Source organism: Mustela nivalis (assembly GCF_964662115.1).
Source record: "Mustela nivalis genome assembly, chromosome: 4".
Classification (NCBI taxonomy): domain Eukaryota; kingdom Metazoa; phylum Chordata; class Mammalia; order Carnivora; family Mustelidae; genus Mustela; species Mustela nivalis.
In genome coordinates this window covers 27,066,258-27,091,322 of record NC_139023.1, presented here as the reverse complement: position 1 = coordinate 27,091,322, position 25,065 = coordinate 27,066,258, and the positions used below count along the sequence as shown (strand labels likewise).

General features: G+C 37.9%; 1 protein-coding gene across 15 annotated transcripts in view; it reads right to left on the bottom strand.

The window, feature by feature from the left end:
• The window catches only part of FRYL (FRY like transcription coactivator), a 255,767-nt gene that overhangs the window by 79,056 nt on the left and 151,646 nt on the right, over positions 1 to 25,065 (bottom strand). For 8 of the 15 annotated variants that reach the window (XM_082728344.1, XM_082728341.1, XM_082728342.1 and 5 more), the window contains 12 exons: positions 20,006 to 20,109; positions 19,489 to 19,597; positions 17,884 to 17,970; positions 15,725 to 15,896; positions 15,136 to 15,268; positions 12,294 to 12,401; positions 8,329 to 8,566; positions 7,044 to 7,229; positions 6,669 to 6,755; positions 5,265 to 5,533; positions 2,645 to 2,840; positions 1,607 to 1,731 (listed from right to left, as the gene is read on the bottom strand). In XM_082728344.1, the coding sequence (XP_082584470.1) occupies positions 1,607 to 1,731; positions 2,645 to 2,840; positions 5,265 to 5,533; positions 6,669 to 6,755; positions 7,044 to 7,229; positions 8,329 to 8,566; positions 12,294 to 12,401; positions 15,136 to 15,268; positions 15,725 to 15,896; positions 17,884 to 17,970; positions 19,489 to 19,597; positions 20,006 to 20,109 (1,814 nt within the window). Of the gene's footprint in view, positions 1 to 1,606; positions 1,732 to 2,644; positions 2,841 to 5,264; positions 5,534 to 6,668; positions 6,756 to 7,043; positions 7,230 to 8,328; positions 8,567 to 12,293; positions 12,402 to 15,135; positions 15,269 to 15,724; positions 15,897 to 17,883; positions 17,971 to 19,488; positions 19,598 to 20,005; positions 20,110 to 23,062; positions 23,108 to 25,065 lie in introns of all 15 variants that reach the window. The other 7 variants (XR_014311074.1, XM_082728351.1, XM_082728352.1 and 4 more) reach the window with 1 other exon arrangement.

The window sequence follows — 25,065 nt, the reverse complement described above, 5'->3', positions numbered from 1 at the left end:
AATGCTCTACTGACTCAGCCAGCCAGGTGCTCCAATTTTTTCTAATTTTTATTATTATAAATACTGCCTCAGTGAACATCTTTGTTTTCATTTCTGATGATCTCCTTAGGATTAATTCTTACAAATGCAGTTGATGAGTCAAAGGGCATGAACTTCATGAAAATGATAATCTCATCTTTGCTTATAATCTGATTTTAAATTGAATATGTGCTCATTATAGATGTAGATCGTAGATGATGGGGAAAAGAAAAAAAATAAAACGCATCCACTATTTTATCGTCTATAAAACTACTGCAGACTTTAATGTATTTGCCTCTGGATTGTTTCTGTTTATGAGAATTTGTTTTTTTAAGAAGCTGAGATCATTTTTCCAACCCATTTTTTTTTTGCTCTTAGCAAAATACTGTACTTCTTTGTCATAAAATAATCTTTCAAAACCTCATTTATGATGAATGCCATCCCACAAATATAGACCTATTACCTCTGTTGTACATATCTCAGAGATAAAATATCAAACAAACATCACCTTAGATCAATAGATGATAATCTCAAAAGAATAAATACAAGGCCCAGCAGGCAACAATAAAGCAGAAACTCATGCAAAAATGAAGGATTTACTTTGTCAGGATAAAGAACATCAAGGATGATATAAAAAATATTTCTTTTAAAAATAATCTAATTCTTGCTGCATGAAATAAGTCAATCAGAGAAAGACAATTATCATATCATGTCCTTGATATAAGGAATCTCAAAGGTAAAGTGGATGGCTTTGGGGGTAGGGAAGGAAAAAATGAAATAAGATGGGATCAGAAGGGAGAAAAACCATAATAGACTCTTAATCTCACAAACAAACTGAGGGGGACGCCTGGGTGGCTCAGACAGTTAAGTATCTGCCTTTGGCTCAGGTCATGATCCCAGAGTCCTGGGATCAAGTCTCGCATCGGGCTCCCTGCTCAGGGAAGAGTCTGCCTCTCCCTCTCCCTCTGCCTCTTCCCGTGCATGTGCTCTCTCTCTCTCCCAAATGAATAAATAAAATATCTAAAAACAAAAAAACACAAACTGAGGGTTCCGGGGGAAGGGGGGTAGGGAGAGGGTGGTTGGGTTATGGGCACTGAGGAGGGTATGTGCTATGGTGAGTGCTGTGAAATGTGTAAGCCTGATGATTCACAGACCTGTACCCCCTGGGGCTAATAATACATTATATGTTAATTTTAAAAAAGTGAAAAAAATCTAATTCTTTTGAACAAGAAAAGGAAAAACTATAGTTTCAACCAGTAGACCAAAACTATAAAATAGACGTGTCAATAGGTAGGGAAATATTAAAAATTTACGTGGCATTTTATCATTTTTAGAACACATTTATATACAGTATACATGAGATTTCATAGTAATCCTGTAAAGAACACTGGGGAAATCTTATTTGCTCAGTCAAAATGAAGGAAAAAAGGATCTAAGAAATTAAATGACTCGTTTAATGTTACATGGTTAGTTAACTGGTAAATATCAGGACTGATATGAACCGTCCTGATTGTAAGGACTCTATCTCACCTCTCCAGTAGCACATTGACTATTTTAGTGTATAGAGAAAACATATGAAGGTAATTACCTAAAAGCTCCTGGGTTGGTCCTGCCAAGACCTAGAACAAGGGATTCTGTGATTTCCATGCTCTCAGAGCGCATCATTGGAACTACATGCTTAAACAGGGATGAAGGAGATGGGATGCCAATAATCTGGAAAAAAAAATATGTATTTATAGCAGCCATTAATGACAGTACATCCAACTAAATAACTTGGCATTTCATTAATACTTCATCAAGGGCAACGGAGAGATGAAATTTTACTATGAGTGGAACTGCAAAATTCACCTGTGGTGTACATAATCTAAGAACATTAAATGATTTGTCCAAAGGTTCACTCTAAGTTCACTGAAAGAATTTGGGCTCTGTGGGTTTCTTAATTTCTTACAGATACTTACCATTACATAATAGGCTCACTTCCTCTGTAGGAGGATATTCTGATATTCTATGTCTTTTGATCCGTGAAAGTGAATTAAACAAAATTATTTCCAAGTCATTGGTGTTAAAGTAAGACACTCAGATCTTACTCAGGTTTCTAAATTTTCTTCAACCATCTCACAATATTTTGTGTCACATCATGAAGACTACAGAACTGTTCTTACCAAGTATCACATATCACTGCACAATTTAGGGAAAGTCAACAAAGGTATTTAATTATTTAAATGATTTCTTTTATATTGTGAGAACTACAGGAAACCAAGTGAGCAACAGTGGGGGTGAAAATTGCTTTAAAAATATTATGATGAATTTAATGAGCATGATCATCTTTTCACCAAAGAGAAACGATATACATATATATAGTTTTATACAGTTTTTTATTACATATATTCCTGGTTGGAATCAATTATACACACACACAAACACAAATACACATGAACATACACACACATACATATAAAACGGATTCCAACCAGGAATCCATAGTAATGGGACTCCTTGAGCTATTTTCATCATTCGGACAAGTAATACACTTTTCAACCACATTACTTTACTGTCCTGGAAAAGAAATCTGAAAACATTACTTTGTGGTGCCCTTCAGATTCAGTGGAGGATGGGGAAAGCTTACTTTGGAATCAATGCTGTAGCCGCTGTCAGGGGTGGATGCCAGCGTCTCGGGCGGGGAACACCTCACAGACCCCGTGCATGCGGAAGAGGACGTGGACGATGCCGCACTGCAGCAAAGCAGCAGGTAGTTCCTCCACAGGCCGATGTAGGAGTCGCTGCTGGTGGTGGTGTTGACCTTCTTGGCATTGATGGGGCTACTGGGGGAAGAAGAAGAAGAGAAACAGGGAGCTGTAAATAATTCAACGTGTTCTGAAGATTTTTTTTTTTTAACTAAAGCTAAATTCTATCAATTTAGGAAAGATGGTTAATAAAGTTTTATTACTAACCACTAAGTCTCTGTGGGATGGTATAAGATATGACTATCTGACTGAAAATTTAAATACATCATAGGATCATTTTAACATAATCTACTGTTCTTGTGATCAAAGTTATTATTTTTATCAGGCCACATTTTATAACTTATTACACACGCTCAGTGTTAAAAAAAAACTGGGAAAACAAAATGAAAATCACCTTTAGTCCCACGTCAATATAAGCACTGTATATTCTTTCATACTTCTTCAATTCAAATACATACATATATATAAATAAATGAATATATCTCCCTTAACTTATAAAAGCTGAATAGTACAGTTGGTTTTCACATTTATTTAGTGTGTGCTTTAAACATCTCCCATTAAATAAATATACTTCTCTGACATCATTTTTGATGGCTGTATGCTATATTATTATAAAATTATCAGGATTTATTGTCCAAATTTTTATTATCGGACATTTTAGCTAATAGCAATTTTCCCCTATAATACACAGCACTATACATTTGAATATATGCTTAATTGCAATAAAAGTTTAATTATTTTCTTGGGTAAACTCTTGAAATTGAAATTGTGACATCAAAAGGACAGCTACACTTTTAAGGCTTCTGTCAAATTTCTGTCTTCAAACATCAGACCAATAAAATATATTGGCACAATTCTATAAATTTTTCTAATTACCAAAATGCTGGTGGGATTAAGGACTCAGAGCAAAACAAGCAGAAAGATACTAATACATTGTCCTTGGCTTCAATACATTCAGAAATTAAGATAAGCAAAGCAATATACCACTTTGTTAACTCACCAACAGTGTTTTACTATTTTAGAAAATATTATGATGGCAGTAAAACAAAACAAACTCTGTAAAAAAATCTCTACCATCATGTGTGTCGGGGAAGATACACAATACAGAATAAATAAAACAATGTCAGATGGTGCCCAGTGTGATAATGAACAACAAAAGAGACAGAGAATGGTAGTAGGAGAGGGGCTTCCAATTTAAAATATGGCAATTAGGGGAGACCCAATGAGATCAAGTCATAAAGGTTATTTACGCAAGGTGGCAGGTGCCAATTTTCACTAAAAAAAAAAAATCTAATACACAATTCCTGAGAACATACACAGATATATATAGTAAGTGTGTATACACATATTGAAATAGCAAAAATATCTATATTCAGGTCCAAAAGAAGGAATGACTACTCTGGGTCGGAGATGTAGAAGAAAGCTTTAAAAATAAGGTGTAATTTGAGCTACATCAGATATCAACACATAGAACACAGAGAAGACAAAAAGCATTCTAGGTTCATGTGAATAAAAACTCAAGAGACTAGAACTATAGACCCACGCAGTGAACGCTGAGAAGTTTTTTTTTGTTCTAACATAAGAGCACATAGGTAGCCATGACCGAAAGTAAGGAAAAATGTATAGACTGGAACCAAGTTCGGAGAGCCTTTCATGTGAGCCTAAGGTGTTGAGTTTGGGTGTTGGGTTTACATGGCAATGTCTATGATGAGAGGACTCCTTCTATGCCATCTGATGAATGGTGTACTGGATCAAATGAAACCAGGAACTCAAATTCAGGTTCAAAAATTCTCTGTTCTATTTAAGAGCAAGAAGAAATTAACTGATGAAGCAGTTACCTCCACACTTTATCACACCATCAGTTACTCCAAATTTTTACCCTTAGCCTCCAAATGGAAAGTTTAATGCCATTGTCACTGCCTATCAGCAGATGGCCTTCCTCTTGATGTCATCAGGAGAAGTCAGGTCCCTGAGATCGGTGTCTCCTCACTTCACACCATTCATCTACAAACTTCCCTATATCCACATCCACCCTCCTCTTCCGACCCTTCCCTCCGTGTTCTTTCCTTCCACACGGATCCATCAGACACACACCATGTACCAAGCACTGTCCTAGTAAGTGAACTAACAATCTGGTGAGACTGAATGACATGAAAAGCACGAGGGATTATAAGACTACAGCCTTCACATCTTTCATCTCCCTCTTTAATACATCAGTCCAATTATGGCACGTCATTCATTTGTGGAATTTCCAACTTGTGTGACTTTTCAAATACATATTTATAAAAACGGACAGTCTACATATTTAAAAATGTACTTTTTTTTTTTTTAAGATTTTATTTATTTATTTGACAGAGATCCCAAGTAGGCAGAGAGCCCAATGCAGGGCTCGATCCCAGGACCCTGGGATCATGACCTGAGCCAAAGGCAGAGGCTTTAACCCACTGAGCCACCCGGGGTGCCCCTAAAAATGTACTTTAGATCAACTAGGAAATTACTTACTTTATATCAACCTGTGGGGACAACAACTGAAGTCTTGTGTATGCAAACATCCAAGCATAGCTCACAGCTGTACAGCAATGTTTGGGGAGGTTTTCCTGCTTTAAAAAACTGGAGAGGCTTATAATCCACGGGTCTTGGCCTTGGGTCACGTGTGCAAATATCCATATGTGGGAAGGACTGATCACATCGAACTGGTGGCTGATGGGAGAAGAGTTCCACTCTGCTAACGTCTGTAAATCTATCGAGCTAGGGCAGTACAGCAAAGTAGTCTACGGAGAGAAAAAAAAAAAAAAAACAATGGGTTATCACACGTTTCGGTCATTTTCAAAATTCTGCCATATGAATTGTATTAAACTATACGTGGCCTATTGGTAGTTTCTGGAACAGAGGTTCTAAAACAGAGGTAATGATGAGGTCCGAAGTGGGTTTAAGGGAGTAGTGAATTCCTGAAATTGCACACACCATTTTTGTGTGTAGGTGTGTACATGTGCTTTTCTGGAGAGACATTTCACAGCTTTCATTAGTCTCAAAAGGCTCTATAGACCAAAAAGGGTGAAGAACTATAACTTACGTAATTCATATAGGAATAGGCAACTTCCGTGGGCATACTAACGCTGCCGGGAACTGAAAAAGGGACCATTAACTTCCTGCTGACATGCCTGAAATAGGCATTTGTGGAACAGACTGGAAAATGGGACTTCACAGAGGTACCTATTCTTACATATTTGTTCAACAATATTCTAAGCTCTTATACTGAAGAGATAAAGACTGACTTTCACAGCAAATTAGGTGTCATTCGAACAACAACAAAAATAAATGGGGTCTGAAACTGAACAGAAACTCAATTCATACTCTATATCAAGTCAATAGATATTTACGAAACACCCGCTCTGAGGCAGGAAGGCAAGACTTCAGGCACTAGAAGAGAGTGCTTCACTATTCTTTTTGTTGGCATAAATCATAGTTAATATTCTAAAACAGAATTCTTTAAATTGTACAGATTTATAATCATCACTTAGGTTTATAATTTTTTTTATTATCTCCCTTGGTTATATATTAAGTTGTGAGTTATAAGAGCCAAGTGTCACAGACAGAGAACAGAAACTTTGTCCCTGTATTTCAAAGGGGAAGAAAAAAACTTCAGGTAATCAAGTTGGAAAGGTATGTTTACATCCAATCTTGAAATCTTGATGTATGACCTTTTAAAGAAAAAAATCAACCCATTCTTAGTTGTGTGTGCTGACAAAGTGTTTTTCTTCATCTTACTGAGTCAAATTACTTATGACTTGGACATAAAATACTTTCCAATGCATTAAAGTGGTAAAGGGAAATCAGAGATGTCTATCTGAAGTTCCAAGATTGAACAGCATTCAAGACTGAATAGAATGAAATCATTCTAGTTACCTGATCAGCCCCAGTGAGATGTATGAAGCTCTCGAGAATGGATGGGCTCAGCCTGTCCATCACATCGATGGCTAGTTCATCATCACCCTATAAAAAAGTATCATATATCTAAAAAGATTTAGGAATGATTAAGAAAAGTAACCAAATCTAAGAAAACATAACAACATTCACGTTAGCGCTACTTGTAAAAATGGAATTGTACTAATGGAATTGAGGGCAGGTGGACTAGTTTAAACCCTGTCAAAAAGACTTTGTTCGTTTGTTATGAAGGTAAGTTATAACCACACAGCAGCAAGGCAAAAGGCATAAGAATGAACAACAGGAGGGTTCTTAAGTACTTTCACTAGATAATTAAGCAATATACCTAAATCTTACCTTAGGTATTTCCAAAAGTGCAAACAGAGCCCTTATTTCTCTAAGGACACTGACGGCTAACCTTCTAGTGGCAGGTCGACTGCTACAGAGAATGACGAGTGCAAACCCTTCGACCACGTGGAATACATTGGAATACGGGCTCCTTTCCAGAGGAGGGGGATGTGAAGCTCCATTAGCCACACCATGCTTGAAAAATAAACAGAAATTAACAATAAAACAACAAAATATGTGTAGACGTTCTGGTGCAACCACTGATAAAGAGGAAAGCAAATTATCTCAATTACAGCAACAGGTCTGCCTCAGCTCAGGCAATTTAAATAATACTTAAGTTATCAAAATTTAACAGTATACACAGAGGAAAAGAAGCATTTAACTGGCAGTCTCTGAATTCTGTACTGAACTGCTAAAGTTCTCTGGCTACTTTGTAATCTTGGAGCTGACACTGTTAATGACTCGTGGTCTAACATTTATTTGTGGAAAATAAGGGGATTGAATTGGACCATTTGAAGTCAAAGTGTAGACCAGCAGCATGGCATCACCTAGAAGCTTGTAGAAAACAGAGATTCTTAGGCCCCTGGTGATTTCTTTATTTCCTTTTTTTTTCTTTTAGATTTTATTTATTTATTTGAGATACAAAGCAAGAGAGAGGCAGAGGGACAAGCAGACTCCCCCCTGAGTAGGGAGCCCCATGCAGAGCTCGATCCTAGGACTCCAAGATCATGACCTGAGCCAAACGCAGACGCTTCACCAACTAGGCCCCTGAGGTGCCCAAACCCATGGTGATTTCTATGCTCAATGAAGGTTGAGAAGCTGGACGGATTTGGATGATCCAACTCCAAAATTACAGGGTTCTAAGACAATACATTACATAAATCAATAATCTGAGAACCTTTCATTTAAACAAACAGACACACTGCATATGTGAAGCAGGGATTAGTGCCATGGGTAAAACAATCAAATAACTCAAATGGAATACTACCAAAAATTATTATTCTATCAGCTTTAAATATATTGGAAATAGCCTAAATGTAAGCTAGGATGGCCTCCACTCTCTGTGTTCATTCAAAACTGTTACCAAAGGAAGAAGGTTGGAAAGGCTGGACACACAAACACTGTATTTAATATCTGAACTGCAGGAAGGTTCAGTTTAAGGGACTATGAATACTTCCAAAGTCAACAACACTAAGCCAATGTTCGGTTTTTGACAACACAACATATATTAACGCCATTGCTGGGCATTTCCCACTGATCACGTACAAAGGGACCAGACAAAAGAATTCGGTACCTGGGAGTCCTGGTTTTTGTTATGCACTTGGGTTGCTTGTTTCCACTGGTTTATTAATTGTACCAACATCTTTACAGCATTATCAAGGAGCGTGGGATGGACATCAGTCACTTCCCGGACAATAAAATAAACAAATCCTGAAAGAACATCCTCCCGCCAATCTGGGAAGTCAAGCATTAGTGCCTGCAGGGTATTGAAAGCCAGAGCACGAAGTTCTTCATCCATATGAATGGTGAGCCTATCAAGAACAGAAGTCTATTAGCAAACCTCAAAACCTTCCCAGTTTTATCATGTAAAACTGAAAACTAGGAACCTAAAGAATTTGTCCTCTTTGTTGATTTCTAAGTCTGAAGATGGGAACCGGTGTTCCCCTGTCGAATATATTCACCCCATGTTATTCTATATTCACTTACTTAAATTCCCATATAAATCTATTAATAGTAGTTGGTACTTTTGTTGTAACTCAGATATGTTTGATCATAATTAAAATGCTGTACTTTTATTTTTTTTTATTTTATTTTTTTTAAAGATTTTATTTATTTATTTGACAGAGAGAGATCACAAGCAGGCAGAGAGGCAGGCAGAGAGAGAGGAGGAAGCAGGCTCCCTGCTGAGCAGAGAGCCCGATGCGGGGCTCGATCCCAGGACTCTGAGATCATGACCTGAGCCGAAGGCAGCGGCTTACCCACTGAGCCACCCAGGCGCCACCAAAATGCTGTACTTTTAAAAAATAGAGCTTGACATATCAGAATTACATTTTTTAAACTTTTTATTAAAGACTTTTAAAAATTTATTTATTTGATAGAGATTACAAGTAGGCAGAGAGGCAGGCAGAGAGAGAGGAGGAAGTAGGTTCCCTGTTGAGCAGAGAGCCCAATGCAGAGCTTGATCTCAGGACCCTGAGACCATGACCTGAGCCGAAGGCAGAGGTTTCAACCTACTGAGCCTCCCAGGCACCCCCAGAATTATATTTTGAAGACGCTTTAGTCCTTGAAATGCTGTATGTTATCTTGTTATCAGTCAAAAATTATATCCAGTCATATAATACCTTAGCCCTATCTCTCGGATGTTCAGTCCCTTATTATCACTGGAAAGAACATGATTTATCAGTCATTTTTTTCGTGCTGCTGCAGTTACAGTTAAATACAGGATGGCTGATTGTAAACAAGAAAATACAGTAAACCAAGATGAAAGCAATTCAACAGAAATCATTCTGAAGCGGGAGAGTAAATTTTAGAGTAACATCATAAATGGGGTATATGTAGGGGAAAAAATGGTGGATAAAAAGAAGTGCTGATCTAACACACAAGTCCCTAAAGAGACTGAGGAGAGGCTATACAAAATCACCCTTTAAAGATATCCAAGCAATAAGAGGACATGAAAGTAGTATTAGCTAAAGGATTTTACCAGAACATAAAGCAGAGAATGATAAGAAAACCATAAAAGATGGTTACAGTAGTGAAGCTACCAATATATAATCCTCCATGAGCAAGAGTTTCTGATTTGGGGCTGAAGAGGACTCCTTTAGTGACTGACCATCAGGACACCAGTCATCAGAGTTAGGAAGAGCCTGAGGGAAGCAGCTAAGTAGGTCATATTAGACTACGCCACACCGACAGGCGGTGGCATTATCCTCACTGACAGAGGAGGGAAGCTGCGTGCTTTAAGTGGAAGGAGATGTCACTGTCTTCGCCCTGCTGAACTCAGTTCTGGTCTTCACTAAGCCAACCTTCACCTGACAGGGAGACGGAAGAGAACATCTATTACAGCTCGACAGACTTGAAAGTAAGCCATGAACCCGGAGCAGCAGAAGTATCATCTGGGGCCAGGGTCAGGCTCTGTAGCCCAGTGTCCTGTCTCTGAGAGTAGCACCAAGGGAGATTCTGTGGAAGAAGAATGACTGTCTCCATGATGCTCATTTTATTTTATTTTATTTTATTTATATTTTTATTTATTTTTTTAAAAGATTTTGATTTATCTATTCGACAGACAGAGATCACAAGTAGGCAGAGAGGCAGGCAGAGAGAGAGGAGGAAGCAGGCTCCCCGCTGAGCAGAGAGCCCGATGTAGGGCTCGATCCCAAGACCCTGAGATCATGACCCGAGCCGAAGGCAGCGGCTTAACCCACTGAGCCACCCAGGCGCCCTCATGATGCTCATTTTAAAGATGATTTCAACCGCCCTCAAATCCCCAAATGTACACATGTCCACCTTGCACCCATCTGTGTAACTCAGAATTTACACACAGGAGCTAACCACCCACTGCGTAGAGAACAACAATGCAGCTGGGCTAATTTAAGATAGAGGAATTAACTTTCCTTAGACATAGCATACAAGTCTGCATCTTTGTTTTGTTTACTTGCTTTCATTCAAAACAAAACAAAACAAAACAAAACCCCAAGATTTAGAGATCACAACTCCAAATGGTAAGAATGAGGCACAAAATAGAAGAGACCCTAGAATGTTCCTTTCTGGTAAAGTAAATTAACTTGCAAATGAATCTCACAGGGGAAGGAAGCAAAGCAAGTGGCAAAGCTGTCACTCACTCACTGTTCAGATGTTTGTTCCCTTCACTGGGCCCCCCAGTCCCTGTCCCTTAGAGACGCAGGTTCCTTTTGGTGAGGGATATGGGATCCTTATCCACAAAGGTGTAGACAAGTTACCAAGGGTACGAGTTACCAAGCGTACGATCGTGTAAGAGATGTTTTCTGTTTTTTCCAAGCAATAACATTACAAATCATTAAACCTCCTTTCCTGCCCTAACACTGACATGAACTTTGTAACTCTTCAATCCAATCACAGCAAAAATTAAGAGAGTGGAATGGGAGGAATTTAGCTCATGGTGCAAAGTTTCCGAGTGACTCCTTTCTCCCCTCATAACCCTGAACGAAGGAGAAGACAAATGCTGTTCTGTAGCTTGATGGCAACCTGCACCGGTTGAGGACAGGTTAGTGACGGGCGTGTGAAACGCTAGGTGTTTTTGAGGAGGACGTAAAAAGGGTTTCTGAAGAAGTCTTAGCTGTTCACAGTGAGTTTAACTTAAGGCTTAGCGATAAGTGCTTGGCAACCAGTAAACAACTTTCAAAACAGTCAAGCACTCCTGCTCTGTGACGACCATGATACTTGGCTTTTTTCATTTAGAGCAGAGGCCAGCAAATTATAGTTCAAGGGCCAAGGGCACCATGGGAACGCGGACACGCCCTCTCCTTTATGGGCTGCTCAAGGCTGCTCCTGAGCCACTGGCAGAGATAAGTATGACCTGCAATCCTAAAATATTTCCCATTTCATCCTTCACAGAAAAATGTTTGCGAACCCCTTATCTACGGAATCCCTAAGTTCATCAACAAAGAAGCAGCTTTCAACAAACCTTCACCTCAGCTTGGAGTTAGTTTTGGGAGCAAGTATTCAAATTCAGTTGTCATGTTATTTCTTATTTTATAAAGCTATGAGAAGCCCAACAGAGGAAAGAGCAGCATAAACCCTACGGGCTCCGTGATGGGAGAAATAAGTGACCATGAGATCGGGACACTACCCTGGGTGTCAGAGGAAGGAATCCAGTGTTAGCCCAATAGTTAACTGCCTGCTGGGCAACACCTTGTATCTGTTAAGGAATAACATGTTATCTAAATTCCAAGAAATATACTAGATGGAAAAGGTGGAAAACAGAAAAACAGGATTTGTAGAGGAATCCAAAAGAACTTTAAAAAGTTAAAAATGAGTGGGGAGAATGTGTTTAACAAAACATGAAAGACAACATGGAAGTTTAGAAAGTATATCACATTTAAACAATGAATTCTGGAACACCAAAAAGAAATTTAAAAAATTAAAAAAAAAGAATGTGTATCAATTAAAGAATTGAACATGTCTTTATTACTCTGTTTATGAGAACAATAGCGGGGTGTATTCGACATTTAAAGGGATTGAAAGAGGTAAAAAGTAACAGAGCAAAGAGTCATTCTCATTTACCTTGCTAAGAGTTCAATGAGGTCAGTTCTGCTCATACCATCAGGAATCAGCCTTGGAATAGCAGCAATGCAAGTCCTGAACAAATCAATTTTGGGTTTTCTTTCCCCTCTGAAAAATATATAACAGGATTTAATAAGTTTACTACATATGCTAGACAACGAAAGCAAAGCTGGAAAAATAATTAGAGAAAATAGAGGAGTCTCCTCCCCCTAAAGAAGTTTAATGTATTTAATATAAAAAGAACTCATGCAAATCCAGTAAACAGTCATCAGTTTACAAGCCGACAAAAGAATAAAGAGATAATTCAGGAAAGAAAACACTAGCAAGCAAAAAAGATTTTCAGTAATTAGAAAGCCGCAGTAACTATTATGTTTAAACAATAAATAGTATTTAATTATTTAGAATACAATTACTTTAAAAATAAAATATAATTTAATCAATATCTAGCCTTTAATAAAGTATATTTAATTATTAAATCATAGGAAATATAATTGATATTATTAAATAACAAAACACTGGTTATTTTAATATTTTAAATTTAATATTTAATGTATAATATTTAATATTATAATTAATATGTATAATTAGTATGTATGTATAGTTATGTATAATTATGTATATATATACACATATACATACATATAGTATATGTATAATTAACAGGGTCTTAAAGACATTCTCACATTCCACTGTTGGTACTGTCTATTCTCTTTTTATTTTACTTTAGAATATACACAAATACACACAAATATAGATACTTACATTTTTATCTAATTAAATGTCAGTTCTGAAAACCCTGGTTCCTTCAGAGGCTCAATACAATTTATTTCTACTATATTTTCTTCTGGTTATTCAATGATTTCTAAAATTTTATTTTAAATATCTTCTTAATGCACTGGTTTTTGTTTTTATTTTGGTCTGTATTTCAAGGTGAGGATTTTCGTTTATTTTATCCAAATTGTTCTTGAAGTGGCCTAAAATCCTCTCAGGTAGAAAAGAATTTGGATGTTCTCAGCATTTTGGGTCAGTATTCGTTACTGTGGCAAAAGCCTTGCTAACCTACTTTAAAACATTTTATATAGTCCACCTTCTCTTTAAATGGTTCCAATATGCATGAATTCCAGTTACAACAATTCAGTTGAGTACTACCTGTTTCCCTGCTAGCTCTACAGCCCACAAAGCACTATGTAAGTAACAGATGTGCATCATAATCCCTGATGAATCGTGTTACTTTTCTTTTAAGTTTTATTTATTTAAGTAATCTCTATATCCAACACAGGTCTTGAACTCATGACCTGGAGAACAACAGTCGCATGCTCTTCCGATGGAGCCAGCCAGGGGACCCAGACATGTTCAAGTCTGTTGTGATTGGTCACTGCACACTTGTTACTCCTTCACACAGACAGCAAAGCAGGTAACTGTGCTGCTTCCTTGTCTCCAGGGATAACACAGGTGATGTTTTACAAGCATGGATCATCAGAAGAGGAAACTGGCCAACAAGGACGCAAGCACAGCAGAGAAAGGAAAAGTGGTTTCACTAGAGGTGAAATTGGAACGAAACATGAATGGCATTACAGAGGGGACAGCTGGCAGGGAGTGTGCAGGCTGCTGTGTTTGCAGACCCCACGTGTACAGCCAGAGGAAGCTAGTGAGGGCCAACTTGGTCACACAGTGAGGAAGGTGGCTGTGATGAAGAGGACAGAGACTTTCCAGGGAAAGGAATGCAGAGGGGACAAACGTCAACACCGGATAAGTTCTCAGAGATGTTAGCACATGCCAGTATATAATAACTCTACATTAACTAAATTGATAGATCAAATATCCAGTTTGGTGCTCTAAAACCTATAATGCAGATATTAATATCTAAAAAAAAAATCTCTTATTACAGGATACATAGATACTTACTAGCAAATACAAGTTATTGTCGTATAACAATAACAAAAAAAAAATGCTGGGATGACAAGCAGCAACAAGCCACGGGGGTGGGGGGTGGCAGGGGGCTGACGTAGTGTTTCAAGAAAACGACTCATATTATTCCTCTCTTGTACCTCTTGTTACTGGGAGATTTTTAGGTTTTCTTTTTTGTTGGGATTCTGGAAACAAGAGTATGTGTTTGACTTACTAAACCATCCACATCCACACATGTCAAGGGTAACCAGGATTTATCTATTGGTCATGGAACAAGTATAGGGCCTTGTCACTGACAATGACATTGAGATCCAGGAGGACTTTTGTTCTCTCAACTCGTTTGATAGCACTTTATTTATTTATTTATTTATTTTTAAGATACTTTATTTCTTTATTTGACAGACGGAGATCACAAGTAGGCAGAGAGAGGGGGGAAGCAGGCTCCCCACTGCGCAGAGAGCCCGATGCGGGGCTTGATCCCAGGATCCTGAGATCAAGACCTGAGCCAAAGGCAGAGGCTTTAACCCACTGAGCCACTCAGGTGCCCCTCACTTTATTTATTTGATTTTTTAAAAAGATTTTATTTATTTATTTGAAACAGAGAGAGAGAGTGAGAGAGGGAACAGAAGCAGAGGGAGTGGGAGAAGGAGAAGCAGGCTTCCCGCCGAGCAGAGACCCCGACGTGTGGCTCGATCCCAGGACCCTGGGATCATGACCTGAACCGAAGGCATATGCTTAATGACTGAGCCACCCAGGTGCCCCCTGACAGCATTTTAAAGAATAAAACTGAGCAGGTGGAAGGAATCACTTTATTAAGAAGTGCAGCAGATGGCAATATGGGGCAACTCCAGAGGAGAAAGAAAGGAAGCAAGAATGAACCATAGCTTTTTAAGAAAACTGAAATAGCAATGAAGAGAAATAGTGAACTACATACGTGATCATGTCTTCGGGCTCCTTATTGGACATCTGTACACTGGTCATACACATCGGTCTCCCAACTTCTTTGTCCAAATGTCTGAGAATGCTATCTAATGCTTTTCGTACTTGAGGATAGTACACTGACATTCCTAGGGAAACAGCCTCGTGGTTATAAAATGTCAGAAATTACATAAAGAACAGCCGTAGTTACTTTCCATAAAAAAAAAGAGCCTATCTTTCAAGGACATCAGCTATTGTTGGCACCAAAGAAGGAATGTCCATTGTGCTACACTCTTCTCCCTAATGATCAGCTTCAGTATATTGAAGAAAATGTGTACAACTTATGCACAGAACTAAAATTACTTGGAAAGAAGTACAAAATGCAGTGGATAGTACCATGTAAGAAAATAATGACTGAATTGGAAGACTCTTAATACAAAACCTTGGAGGTATTATCAAAATTGTATTCACTTTCTGTATCACTCTATACTGGAATAACCACATTAGACCAATATATTAATTTTAGATTTAGTTGTTCATAAACTTTTTAAAAAGAAAATTAAACTCTATCACAAAGCAGTTTATTTGGCCCAGTTAACACTAACCTATGACTTTTGCTTCTTCATCTGTCAAGGTTTTGTTGAGGAAAATTTTCTTGACACGAAGAGTGTTTCCTGAGGGAAGAATAACCCCCGTGGTGGGCATCGGTGGCTCCCCATCCTTCTGCTGCAAGCTGTCTGCTATTACAAGGAAGACTCTGAGGCCTATGTTCATTCTCTTCAGGAAAAAAAAAAAAGTTTCAGAATGAGATCAGAGCATCAGAAGATACCCTTTTTTCACACTGAAAATATCTTGTCTGTTAACGCTGGGGAGGATGGGGGGCACGAGGACACGAGGAAAACTAACTTTTCTGTCTAGTGTTTTTTACGTAGTTTGGGCATTACGGTTTAGTACCAAATTCCAGAATGCTACCCCCTCACTTCCGAGGCCAGCTGGCTCTCCTGTTCTCTAGAAACTTTATTTCCATCCTCTTTGCTCCTTCCTCAGCAATCCTACCCTTCCACCATCCCCTCCTTTAAGGAATGATGTGTCTCCTACTTCACAACAGAAAAAACCATCGACTATCCTCAGTCTCTTATGAGGTAAGAGACTCTCTTCTCCCTCTCCTTTGCTCTGCTGACGTCAAGGGGGCGCTGGGCTTCCCTGGTGTTGGGATCCCATCTGTTCTTGCTTTCCCGGCAATGGCACACCACCCATTACCCTTTCTCGTGCTTGCATCTCCAGTGTTTCCCTTTCAACTGGATATATTCTGTTAACTTTCATTAACTACGTTCAATTATCTTAATGGAGTAAGTCCTCTCTCTAATACTTCCTTGAAGCAACTGCTTCAGCAGTGACTTTTCAAGCAGCACAGGACTCTGTCAACTCGTCTTATTTTCTGCAACACTCCCTTCCTCTGACTCATCTGTGCCATGGCTGGCTGAGTCATTTCTGTCAGCCTTGTAGCTCTGGCCTCCTTTCGCCACAGAGTCAATGCGAGACTGCTTCAGGACGAGGTCCGAGACAGCATTCTCCTCTATCACTAGGTTTTCTCTCCCAGGGCAACTTCAGTCTACATGGCTTCCATTATTACCCATACCACAATGCCCTCCAATTTGAAGCCTCACTTCTCTGAACTCAGACCCTCAGACCCACATGACAGCTCTACTTGGATGTCAAAATGCCTCATGTTCGACTCATTCAAGCCAAATGCACTTTCCCCTCAACCTCGATCCCTTCTCGAGGTTTCCTTCCATGGTCAACAACCTTCTCTCCGTCTGTACCACCACTGTTCTCCACCCACGCCGCCATTGTCTCTGCCCTATGCCAGTAGTCTCTACAGTGGCCATGTGCATCCTGATGGGTGTGCAAGACCCAAGCTCACTGGAATACCAGAAGAAAATAAAAACTTGTATTTATACGTATTTTTGAATTTAAATAAGATTAAAGTTTTAAGCTTTATTCATCTTTATATACGACATAGCATGGGTGTCCTCCCTTAGTCTAAATATCACATGGTCATGTCACACAGTCATAGAAAACATCATGAAGGAAGTGGGAAAGGTCCATAATATACTGGGGTTCACAGAAGGACCCCCACTTATTCATTCTTCCCATGTATTGCAATTTGCCAATATTTGATTAAGTGTGTAATTTTTTTCTGGTTTTAACTAAACTAACTGTTAAATAAATACTATTTATTTAAAAGTCTGATGCTGGGGTGCCTGGGTGGCTCAGGGGGTTAAGTCTCTGCCTTCGGCTCCAGTCATGATCTCGGGGTCCTGGAATTGAGCCCCGTGTCGGGCTTTCCACTAAGCGGGGAGCCTGCTTCCCCGCCCCCCTGCCACCTGCTGCTCTACTTACTTGTGGTCTCTCTGTCAGATAAATTTAAAAAAAAAATCTTAAAAAAGAAATAAATAAAAATCTGATACTGATATTGATAAAAGGAACCTGAGCTCATATCACAACCTGCAGAAGTCCGCTGAGCTGATTGATCTGGAAAACTTTCTCTCTTGATTATTTTTTACCATGCTATGAAACCATTGACTTGGCCATCAGAAAGGTGAAATAACTGGTCCCAGATCACACTGGTAATTAAAAGCAAAGCTTCTAACTAGTGGTTTGAGTCTAAGCATTCTGATTCCAGAAGCTGCTCTTAAAAAAAATTAAAAGATTATATAGGATAGGGTATTACCATATTATAATTTTTTTTTTTTTTTTTTACCTCTGGATTAATGGTGAAAGTTTTAGTAGATTTTCCAACACTGAGAAGATCAAATATTATTTCTTTCATTGCAAAATCCAAACGTTCCTAGAAAAAAATATCAAGGAATCCTTATAACCTTCTACTATGTGTTGGGTATCATGTTAAGAATTAAACATATAATAGCAACAACACAGGTCTGTGCCCATAAGAACGTCATAAACCTAGCTGGACAAAAGAAAAATACCTACAAATTCAGGGGGAAAAAAATGTGACTATAATTATATTACTTAATTATCAAATGATTTAGTATTCCAACAAAAAGGATAAACATTTTAAACACTCATTTACCAAAATCACACCCGAATATCTAAGTGAAGGAATTCGCAAAATGATGACAAGAGGGAGTCCCAAAGCAGCAGTCATGCAACAGCCCCAGAGAGTGGTGAGTTCATAGTAAGACAGGCAGAATAGGTCTCCAGGGAAACCTCCAAGGACATGAAAGATTAGTAAGATTAACTGAGGTTTGAGAGCAGTCACACAGTTCTCACTGGTGTGTGGTGATTAATCCAAGGGAGTAGGTAAGATCCGAGGGGAAAGAAAAAAAAAACACAGATGTGCACCAATGGCAAAAGTTTTCTGAGCACAAGGGCTAAAGCAGTTTGCTTTCATTCACCTTAAGGAAACATTTATACTCATTTAATCATCATTAGTTCTGTGCTCCAGTATACAGTAATACATTCACTATATTTAAATATTCCTCATTTCTTCACTGTTCAAAATTATTACATTATAGATGATCTAAACTGTCGAAACTGTCATGGTTTTAGTTCAGAGAGAACACAACGAATATTCTGAAATCAAAGCATTTTCCTTAGTCGGCGAGGTAACCCTACCTACGCTTCTCCAAGGCTGATGTCCCCAAAGGGAAGGGGATTGAAACCTGGGATTTGCTCACTCAGCCTCTATCACTTTGTAATAAACCCTCCTTTACTGCAGAGACTCAGAGCTCAAATTTTATTTCCCAGGGCTTCTCACTATAGTGGGCTTTGGGATGTCATTTAGACCCTGCCAAGGGGCATATACTCATGTGAGTCCATGGGAACCGGCATACTTGAGGAAGAGGAAGAGGGGACAGAAGGCAGAAGGAATCTTCTACTGATGGGGACCACGGCAGCAGCTGCCCTGATAGCCCAATTCTGCAATTTCCTCTTAGTCATTCAGACTTGTCCTACTAGTGACTCTGTGAACCATCCAGATTGCTTCAAAGATCCTTCTGGGCTCCGCTAGCTACAGTGGATTCTGTATTTGTCCCTAAGAAACTAGATTAATGCACGAGAGAACAATTTTCCAAAAATCTTGGGAGAGACCTCCTGGACCCTTCCTAAATTACGTGCTTCTTCTGCCTGTGGGTCTCACTGCCTTCTGCAAGGGGTGCAGATCAAGGATGTAAACTAACTTTGTCACAAAAAAATTATTAGCATACGCTCATTTTTCACTATTCACTATTAATAAGTGTTTTGTTATCATGCTTTTAGATGGGCAACAAATTTTAAAACTCCAAATTACTATAATAAATTATGTGTAAGTTGCAGGTATATGTGTATTATTGGATACAGCACTCACCTGAGCAATGAACTGAATAATCTTCACAAATATATTGAGAGGTGTATCACGAGGAACCACACTACGTGAGCCTTTTGGAAAAAGTGCTGACACTATGCTCATAAGACGACTACAGGAAAAAAAAAAAAGAGAGACTGAGTCATAAAGAGATAATGACACTGACAACATTCTTCCTACTCTTCGAAGATGTCAAGAGAATTCATATTCCTTCTTAAGGTCTTTGCAAGGCTCACTAAAGTCCAATCAGTGTGATGTTTTTTAACCAAGATATTTAAAAACATATACTTTTTTTTTTTTTTTTAAGATTTTATTTATTTGTTTGACAGAGAGAAACAGCAAGAGAGGAACTCAAGCAGGGGGAGTGGGAGAAGGAGAAGCAGGCTCCGCCCTGAGCAGGGAGCCTGATGCAGGGCTTGATCCCAGGACTCTGGGATCACGACCTGAGACGAAGCCAGTCTTTTTACGACTGAGCCACCCAAGCACCCCTAAATATATACTTTAATACAAAGGCACTTACCTTTGAGTTACAGTGTTGCTTTCACATTTTATTCTAATTACATAAACCCACAACAATCTATACAAAGATTCCAGTGCAACGCGAGACATTTTAGGATCTTTATTCTGTTTAAAAACAAAAGAGAAAAGAAATAAACTTATTAAAAACCACTTGTAATCATTTCCAACCTAATACAATCTATCAAGAACTAAAAGCCATTGCCCTACTTCTTTCTGTCTTTCAATCTACAGCAGGCTTAGATAAGTAAATATACATCCGGCATATGGTAAGTACAGAAAATTGAAAGGTAACCATAAATAAGGAAATCCTGAGCCATTCCTTAAATGCTCAAACAAAATGGTAAAATATTAGTATTATATTAATATTACATTAACACTTGAAAGAACTTCTAAATTATACACCCATCAACTTACTTGATAATAAATGGTTCACACAGTACTGACATCATGTGGAAGGATTACTCATCTTTGGAGTAATTCACTGCAGCCCATACATAGTTAAAATTCAGAACACCAAAAGTTATTATAGATACTTGCATTTATGAAAAAATGAGAACTATTATCCTTTTATTTTTTATTATAAGGTGATTATCCTTATAAGGGAAAACAGAATAGAGGGCGAAAAGCATGGACTCTGAAATCAGGAATGATACCGGCCAGAGTCCATCCTGGGGCACTATTTGATCACTTGGTGCCACAAGCGATTTTGTCATCTCTCAAATGGAGACAAAATAGTACCTACCTCAAATATTAAGGAAGTTATTATATGTGAGAAGCACTTGGAACACTGCCTGGCACATGTTAAATACTCAATACATGTTAGTTGTTGTACCTTTACATTTTGTTTAGAATGAGAAATGACTTAAGTTATCATTTAGAATGAGAAAATTATTGCATTTCAATCACAATTTGATCTGTAAACTTTTTCTTCATGCTACTTCTTCTAGAAAGTTAAGTTCTCAAATGACCAGAGTCAAGTAATGAGATTTAATTGTGAATTTTCAAAATGTACCTAATTGGTCACTTTCATTAGGAGCATTCTGGGGGGAGGGTGGTGGGCAGAGGTAGAGGGAGAGAGAGAATCTCTAAGCAGGCTCCATGCCTGGCGCAGAGCCGGACACCGGGCTTGATCACATGACCCCGAGATCATGACCCAAGCCAAAATCAAGAGTCGGATGCTTAACCGAATGAGCCACCCAGGTGCCCCAGAAGCATTTCTTTATGCATGTTGATTGGTTCAAGGATGCACTGATTGCTATAAATTAGCATTCTTTTAGTTTGGTTTGGGAGATTTTTTTTTTCTTAATTTTTATTTATTTATTTCAGAGAGAGAGAGAGAAAGCACAAGCAGGGGGAGGGGCAGAGGGAGAAGCAGGCTCCTCACTGAGCAGTGAGCCTGATGAGGGGCTCAATCCCAGGACCCTGGGATCATGACCTGAGCTGAAGGCAGAAGTTTGACTGAGTGAGCCACGTGGATACCCCAGGTTTGGGAACTTCTTATTGTTAATTATTTTATACACAGCAAGGAATAAAAGGTAGTTTTAAAATACTAAGTAACTTAGCCATTCTATTTTACGTTTTCTTAATATGCAGAAAAATGGACAACTACTTATGAAAAGCAATGCAAAACAATAACAACTCAGGATTAAGAGGAAAAACAGCCACTAGAAAATATGATTTTACACATCTGTATGAAGAATTGATATAATTAAGAATGGAATACTGGGATGCCTGGGTGGCTTAGTCGGTCAAGGGACTGATTTTTTATTTCAGCTCAGGTCATGACCTTGGGGTCCTGAGATCAGGCCCCAGGTAGGGCTTCACTCTGGATGTGGAGCCTGCTAAGGATTCTCTCTCTCCCTCTGTCCCTTTCCACCGCTGAAAGGGGGAAAAAAAAAAAAAAGAATGGAGTATTGATTATTCTGCTGGTCAGTGTCTTAACATCAATCTCCTGCCACTGCTAAATCCATAATGAGTCCAAATTTCAAATACACTCCCTAGTAGTTACTAATTTGTTACTAATGTAACTAAAGTAACATATGAAGTATCAAGGAATATATCCATTGTTACTAGTTACAACCAAGTTTTTTGTAGTACTTTCTTATCTATCATTTAAATCTAAGATATCAAAATATAATATGTATACTCCAAGTACTATTTTCACATTATTACATTCTATTTTCAAAATGTATTAAAAATATTTAAGTCCAATTTCATAAAAAATATGTTCTTATATGAATGGCTAATAAAATATTTGGGTTATCTCATGTTAAAAAGTTGAGGTATCCAGAATGAAACCACTTGACTTTCAAATTTTGTAAGATGGACTACTATGTTTACAAAGCAGAGTTACTCTATACTGAACAAAGCCAAAATCACATGAAAAATGATCAAGCAATGATACTTATTCAGTCACTAAAATGCTGCTCTACACGTCTGAATAATTAAAACATCCTAAATTGATCTGAGCCTTAAACAAAGATAGATGTATATATAGAATTCCCTAGTCACAATTTTTGGTATAAAATGAATAATCAGATTGTTACGTAAATTAAAATCCAATAAAGTTCTGTTATGTCCAATATGTTTGGTAGCAATCATTTTTAATGTTTCCCTTTTTTTCTACTGGGAAATAAAACCAAAATATTTTGTTTAAAACCCAAACCAATAGGATGAAAGTTTTAAAAAGTCATGCATCAAAAATCACAGTCACAATCTAAGCCACTATCATCTTAATTTCACTTAAATTCTTAAAGTTTCATTTATAACAATGTAATTAATGTTAGACAATAAATTAAACAGACTATTTTAAAATCAAGGATGTGGGTTAAGAATCCACATTCATATCCCTTCCAGCCTGTAAGCTCATCTTCTTGGGGCCACGTTAATACGAACCCTGGAGAGTGTCCCTGCTGGGAGCTAGTCTTTGACAGGAAGAGAAGCAGGTTGGAATAAATACATCAGACATGCAATGCAACAATGGGTCAAGGGGGGGGAAAAAAGCCACATTTAAAGGAGATAAAGCAGTAGTTTACTTTGTACCGTCAACACAACTCACCTGGAGTGTTTCTATTTGTTTTCTGATACTGTTGTTAGATGGCATCTAAATAAAGCAATGTGAGACAGCAAACGTAAACATGAGATGCGGCACATGCATGTTAGATGAAAATAAGCACAAAACAAGACAGCTCTTCACCAAGGTCTCTATTTAGAAGAAATCTGAAAGTTCCAAGACAGTGGCCAGAAACACTAAGGGGGAAAAAAAAATCCTACAATTCGGGGATCATGGGATACATCTACAGTACTCGAACTAAGAGAAAATGGTTAAATTGTTAACTTTCTTAAATGTTCCTCAGACCACTGCTTTTGAGTCTGAGCAAGGGTAAATTTTTAAAGGAAAATAAGCATGCACTGTAGAAAAAAAAAATCTTCAATTATTTCTATAGGAAATCTACTCTTACTAGTCCCTTCCCCCAATCCCTCTCAGATTATTCTTCAGAAACTTGGCCATCATTTTCCACACAGTGACCATAATGAATATAAAGATGGGGAAATAGGAAGCTACTAAATCTGTTTAGGACACAAATAACAGATTTATCATTTTCTGTGAATATCAATGGATGCTTTCTCATGGCCATTATGGGCCAACAGGACTAACGCCCATTTCTCATGGCCGCCAACTTCAAAAACTAGTAGGGTCATTCAAAAAAAAAGGTGGACAATAGTGAAGTGTTTTGAAAATGTCTCCTATTTATTCTTATGGCTCTAGAGAATAATGCTTTTTACTATCCTAGCATTGTAGCCAAATATTTTCTGAAAATATTCAGGATAGCAAAATTCCTTAGAGACCATTAAAAGGTGGACCTCAAAAAGGCAAAATTTATGGAACTGAATGGATCTAAATGCAGATCCTATCTCTACCACTTTTTGGCATGGGTTACTTATCTTCTTATAGCCTCAGCTACAGTAAGAATTAAGAGATACTATATTTAGAGCATCTAGCATATGGTAAATATTAATAAAAACAAGCTTTAAGAAGTCATAAGTCTAATAAATTAAAAACTGCTATAGATTTTTTTTTTTTAAATCAGGAGGTTACTTGAATCTCATAACAAAATCACTGTAGGCCTTTATCTTGAACCAGTTTTTCCTATATATAGAACAAATAAATCTTATCTGCCGTACCAGTTACCTAGTGTAGGTTTTTTCCCTGCATACTCAATGTCTTACCTCAACTGCAGTGTAGCCACAGTCTCTAAAACCTAATAAACAGAAGCCGATTCAGAAAATTTCTGCTGAATAGAGCCTTAATGTAAGTTAAGGGTTAATGGCCAAGACAACTATATTCCAAATATTCATGCTAAGGTGGCTCTTATCTCCTTTAGCCTGGCGGATGGACATTGCCATTTAACGAAAATGGACAATATGCCAGAAATATTTAACAGGAGGTAAGGGTTCAAAGAAAACAGCATTTTAAATGAAAGCCTTAAGACAAAAAATAAAAGTTAAGGTACTGCGAAAGAATTGCAAATATGTTAGGTGGAAACGTATATATATATAAAAAAATTCCAACAAGCAACAGAAAAGTATGAGTTGTCATGAAACAAAGCAACCTTTCAGCAAACACTTAAATGCATGTCTTATAATATTTTATTACAAGTATGGAAAAATCATACCACCCAGAAAATGATCAATTCCCTTTCAGTATCTATATCTATACGAATTTTTCAAAATGAGGACAGAAACAGTTTAATGCAATTAATTAAGTAAAACCTATTTTCTGGTTGCATGACATAAAAAGTTTAACAAGCTTGATCGGTCCTGAGAATCTTCATATAGGAAGCAAAGGGAGCTTATCAATTCTCATCCAAGTAGAGTAATACTGATGTGTAGCTAAGAGAAAAATAACCAAAACTGTTTTTCAAAAACTGATATTTTTCTGTATACCTCTTCAAGTAATCAAGGCACTTTGGAAAATGATATACAATGTCATGGAAAGTATATATAGGATAATGTGGTTCCGTGGACCATACTCAAAGTGGGAAAGAAGAGCCAGACCTA